Raw genomic sequence first — 5996 nt, 5'->3', positions numbered from 1 at the left:
TACACACCTGTTCAATTCCTTGAAGCTGTAAAATTCTTTGAGCTTGTGTCACCTGGTCATTTAATTGAACTCTCCAGATTCCTCTCACGTGCGCCTTCCTTCCCCAGAGATACTGGCTCACTGTCTTAACTCTTCATCCCGAATCCCACCATCAACCTCAAAGGCATCTCTCTATTCAGTTTAAACTTGAACACTTCTTGACTTTCTTTATTCCAATATTCATCACTTACTGGCCACTTAAGCTCCTCCAAGTCATGTCCCTTCTATCACCTAAACTTTTCTGTATCCTTAATGCAAGCATATCATCCTGAACATCTTCACCTGTCTTCCTCGCTCTATAATTGTTTATATACTGAGTATATATTAACTTACATTTTTAACCTATAAATCCCTAGTGTATTTTGTTTTTTCCACTGAGTTTAATGTTTAATTCATCTCATTCTTGTTCAGTTGTATAGCATGTTCCAAAAAAAATATATTCACACACTGAATAATTATAAAAGTATTTATTAAAATACATTTCATTTTCAAAATTGAGCTATCATTTTTGGAGGAAATCCTGTATATGTAAGGCTTTGCCATTGCCTTACCATGAAGCTTGAGCTGTGCTATATAGATTATGATGTGCAATGTTTTTAATTTCAGTTGGTTTTTAGAAGCAACATTTAATTTTCATAGCATTTGAGAGTGTTTTTTCTGGTTTTCATTCTAGTAATAAATGTTGTTAGTACCACTCTATATTCTTTTTATTTATTGAGGAGTTTTTTGGCAACCTAATAGCAGTTTTTGTAAACATTCTCATCAGTGTTTGCATTCTATCTGGTTTAAATATCAGACTAACCATGTTATTTCTATGCACTACATTAGTAATTAGTTTTAGGGTGTGTTTTTTTAAGGACTCAGAAAGTTGTCTTAATCACCCATTCTAATGTGTCATTGTTGATTTCATCTCATTTTCAGAGGGTTTTGCTATAAATATATTTCAATTATATTTTTAGGTACATTTAACAAGTTAAACTTCACTATGAGTTGTACCTTCAATCATGTAAAATTTCCTCTTTGTCTATTTTAATGCATTTGTGCTTTTAATTCAATATATCCATGCATATTTTATTGTTTACATTTGCTTGTTATGTTTTTAATCATCACTTTATTTTCAATTTCAGTTGGTTTTTAGAAGCAACATTTAATTTTCATAGCATTTGAGAGAGTTTTTTCTGGTTTTCATTCTAGTAATAAATGTTGTTAGTACCACTCTATATTCTTTTTATTTATTGAGGAGTTTTTTGGCAACCTAATAGCAGTTTTTGTAAACATTCTCATCAGTGTTTGCATTCTATCTGGTTTAAATATCAGACTAACCATGTTATTTCTATGCACTACATTAGTAATTAGTTTTAGGGTGGTTTTTTTTTAAGGACTTAGAAAGTTGTCTTAATCGCCCATTCTAATGTGTCATTGTTGATTTCATGTCATTTTCAGAGGGTTTTACTATAAATATATTTCAAATATATTTTTAGGTACATTTAACAGGTTAAACTTCACTATGAGTTGTACCTTCAATCATGTAAAATTTCCTCTTTGTCTATTTTAATGCATTTGTGCTTTTAATTCAATATATCCATGCATATTTTATTGTTTACATTTGCTTGTTATGTTTTTAATCATCACTTTATTTTCAACTTTGGAGTTATTTTTGATGTCTCTTGAGTATTTATGTAGTTGGGTTTAAACTTTTACCCTGTACACAGTATTTTTCCAATAGCTGTCCTTGTTATTTCTATTTTTCATTTTTGAGCTTCCTTTCTTGTGTTGTTTTGTTTTTAACATATTGCCTGTGAGCTTTTTCACTCCTCTTTCTCCCTTTCTGTTAATTTTAAAAGTATTTTGGCCTATAGTTCATTGTTTTTCTGGGACTCAGTGACATCTCTTTGTCACTTTGAAATTTTTCTTTCTTTAAAAAAATATGTTTTTATTGATTTCTTTCTATGAACCTGGACTTTCCTAACCTTTGGAGGTTGTATCTCAGGAGTTGAGAAATAACTTTTGTGCACAAAGTTTTCACCAATCTGTAAAATATACTAATAGGCAGACATAAACATGTATGTATGATAATCTGTTGAGTGCGTTTTAAATGGATACTGTATGGTTTCGGCAAGACACAATGGAAAACGTTGATAAATTCTTCTCATTTGCTCCTAGCTCTTCTTTATTTTTTTAAAATATATTTTATTGACTCTTTATAGAGAGGAAGGGAGAAAGAGAGTTAGAAACATCAATGAGAGAGAAACATCGATCAGCTGCCTCCTTCACATCTCCTGCTGTGGATGTGCCCGCAACCAAGGTACATGCCCTTGACCGGAATCAAACCCGGGACCTTTCAGTCCGCAGGCCGACGCTCTATCCACTGAGCCAAAGCGGTTTCGGCTAGCTCTTCTTTTTTAAAAACTTTTGAACCCCTTCTTTCACTTCTCCCATTGCCCACCCACTTCATCCAGCAACCACCAATCTGTTCTCTGAATCTATGAGCTTGCTTTTATTGGCTTATTTTGTTTGTTTGTTTGTTGTTGTTTTGGGTTCATCATATAAGAGATCATATGTTATTTGTCTTCTCTGTCTGACTTATTTTACTTAATGTCTCCAAGGTCCATCTATGTTGTCACAAATGGAAAGATTTCATTCTTTTTTATGGCTGAATAATATTCCATTTTGTATATATACACCACATTTTCTTTATCCATTCACTTATTGATGGACACTTAGGTTGTGTCCATATCTTGTCTCTTGTAAACGGTGCTGCAATGAACATAGGGATGCATATATCTTTTTGAGTTAATGTTTTTATTTTTTTCAGATAATTACCCAGAAGTGGGATTGCTGAATCATATGGTATTTTTAATTAATTTGAGCAACCTCCATACTCTCTTCCCTAGTACTGCACAAAATTACATTCCCACCAAAAGCACACAAGGGTTTTCTTTTCTTCACATTCTCACTAACACTAGTTGTCTCTTGTCTTTCTTATAATAGCCATTTGCACAGGTATAAGGTGGTATTTCATGGTGGCTTAGATTTGCATTTCCCTGATGATTAGTGATGTTGCGCATCCTTTCATGTACCTGTTGGCCATCTGTATGTCTTCTTTGGGAAAATGGCTATTCAGATCTTCTGCCCATCTTCAAAATTAGATTGTTTGTTTTTGCTATTGAGATATGTAATCTTTATATATATTGGATATTAACCTGTTATCAGATATATGATTTGCAAATATAGTCACAAATCAGTCAGTGTGATTAGCTAAGTGAAGGAAAAAATCATATCAATAGATGCAGAAAAAGAATTTGACAAAATTCAACATCCATTTATGATAAAAATTCTTGACGAAGTGCATATTGAGTGCTTACTATCTGCCAAGAAATGAGATGAGTGTTCTTTTAATCCTTATAATTTAATCAGATAGATATTGTTATAGCCATATTGCAGTTGAGAAAATGCAAGCTTTTGTTAAATAACTTATTCAATTTCATACAAATGGTAACTTCAACTGAGATTTAACCTCAAATCAGGTAGACTCCAAAGTATGTACTCCTAGTCACTATCTATTGCCTATGTCAGGGTTTCTTAATCTTGAAAATATTGATATTTGGAGCTGGATAATTTTTTGATATTAGAGGGCTGTCTATTGTCGGGTGTTTAGTAACTACTCCCACTAGGTGCCAGTAATAATAACTCCAAGTTGTAACAACCAGACTGTCTCTAGACATTGCCCTGGTGGCAAAATCACCCCTGAAAACCACTGGCCTAGAGGTGTATAATAAAAAAAGACCTTTGCATGGTAAATTGCATCCAGACTAGCAGCATTATAAACTGGACAGAAAACTATATCTGAACTTCCCTGGACATAATGACTGTTGTAGTTGGCCAAGCTCTTTGGGGAACCCTGGGTGCTATGCTCTGAGTTTTTAGAAGAAATATTGGCTCCTGCGGATAGGCTTTTCAATCAAGATGCTTTCTGCACAACCCAGGTGGGTCTCTTGACTTGAGCTGTATTTTGTGAGGACTCCCACTGAAGAAAAATGCCACTCACTCACTCTGCTAACAATCTGTGTTTTCTGTCTAATAGCCTGATTAACAAACTGGTGCCAAATGTGATCCATGGTAGTCTTATGGGTCTGTGTGGTTGAGCCTAAGACCTCACTGGTGGACATTGCAGACTGGCCCCTCGTGAGTCCTAACAAATAAAAATTTTTAATTATTATAGTTTGGAATCACGTTTTTTAAAAATCCCTAACAATAAAGTAGCTTATGGATATTTATTCTTGTATTTTTTAAATAATTGGTTTCTTACCTTAATTTCTAGTGGTAGTGCCAATTTTACTCATTTTAATATGACTTTATTGGTATTTTAATGGAAACTTATGAAGTTTTTTAGGCATCTCTAGTATTAAACCTTAATGTCCTGAATATCCTGCCTGAAGATTTGTTTTGCTTAGTTATAAAGCAAAATAGAGTTGTTAACTAGTACAGGAGAAATCTCACTGGAGTTAAATTATGAAATTTATTTTAATCAAAGGAATATTTCATGTATCACTTGTTTGTGTTATATCTATCTCTGTTTCTTTGTCTTTTTGAGTTAATTGGGGGGGAAGGGGACAGCATATTTTCCTGTTATAAAGAAGAAAAACAAGAATGAAAGGAGAATCCATTATATTTACTTGCTTAATTTTAAGAATATTATTTGTACTATTTTATCTTTTAACACTATGTTAATATGTTCACTATCTATAGGTCATATTTGTGTCTTTTTTCAGTCTATCAGGTACCTGAATGTTGGCTTTCTATCTGAAACTCCTGGAATTCCTGGAAATTTTATTTGAGTTATAACTTGGCTCAAATCACACCACATATATATATATAGTATACAGGTACTTAGCCCAAGCCTAAGAATTACTGGACTCCTCTGATAAGATAAATTCAGACAAAGTGGGACTTCCATCTAGGAAGATGCAGCCCCTGAACAAGTTGATGGCTATCCCAAAACCTCAAAACCTGACTCTGGATGAACAAAGTGAGGACCTGAGAGCAGATGTGTCTTGGCAGCAGGAAACCACCCCAGTCAAGGAGACCTATGACTCTGAGGCGTCTCGTCAAAAGTTCAGACATTTCCAGTACTTGGGAGTGTCTGGGCCTCATAAAGCCCTGAGCCGTCTCTGGGAGCTCTGTCTTCAGTGGCTGAGACCAGAGGTTCATACTAAGAAGCAGATCCTAGAACTGTTGGTGCTGGAGCAATTCCTGACAATTCTCCCTGAAGAGGTCAGGACTTGGGTGAATTTACATCATCCAAAGAACAGCAAAGAAGTGGTGACCCTCATAGAAGATGTAATTGAAGACAAAGGTGAGAATATAGAAAACTGGATGTGGAATAGTTGCCCTGGGGGGAAGGGACAGCATATTTTCCTGTTATAAAGAAGAAAAACAAGATTGGAAGGAGAATCCATTATAGTTATTTTCTTAAGTAATTTTAAGAATATTATTTGTACTATTTTATCTTTTAACACTGTGAGGCCTCAAATATTATTTTGGCTCCTTTTCCTCTGGTCCAGTAGTTCTCAATCCCTGGTGGAATTTCAGAATCACATTTAGAGCTTTTTAAAAATATAAGATCTAGGCTCCACCCTTGGAGATTCTGATTGTTTGTAGAGCTTTGCATCATTATTTTTTCAAAGTTCTTTAAAGCTGATTATGGGTAGCATGTTATAATCACTGCTGTAACCATTAAACTTTTCTCCAAAGCATAGCTTGTCTCCCTAATGTTTTTCTTCATTTTCTTCAGATATACCCTGCAAGGATTCTGCCCTTCTCCAGAAGGTGAGTATCAAGAAGGAGAAAATGGAAGCAGACTCACTAACAGGCAAATCCCAGGTGAATTAGGATTCCAGTCTCTACTGAAATGAGCTGATTTTTCTTTCTTGACCTTTGAATTTTTGTCAAACATA

General features: G+C 34.4%; 1 protein-coding gene across 1 annotated transcript in view; it reads left to right on the top strand.

Annotated features, from left to right (window-relative positions):
* The first annotated feature begins 4794 nt into the window (after positions 1–4794).
* ZNF215 (zinc finger protein 215) overlaps positions 4795–5996 on the top strand; it is a 6967-nt gene continuing 5765 nt past the window's right edge. Inside the window, exons 1-2 of the mRNA XM_015568603.1 lie at positions 4795–5395; positions 5834–5922. Of these exons, the coding sequence (XP_015424089.1) occupies positions 5005–5395; positions 5834–5922 (480 nt within the window). The 5' untranslated portion in view covers positions 4795–5004. The remainder of the gene's footprint in view (positions 5396–5833; positions 5923–5996) is intronic.

The sequence above is a fragment of the Myotis davidii genome, unplaced genomic scaffold (assembly GCF_000327345.1).
Source record: "Myotis davidii unplaced genomic scaffold, ASM32734v1 scaffold1185, whole genome shotgun sequence".
In the NCBI taxonomy this organism is placed as follows: Eukaryota; Metazoa; Chordata; class Mammalia; order Chiroptera; family Vespertilionidae; genus Myotis; species Myotis davidii.
This window is presented reverse-complemented; position numbering and strand designations above follow the sequence as displayed.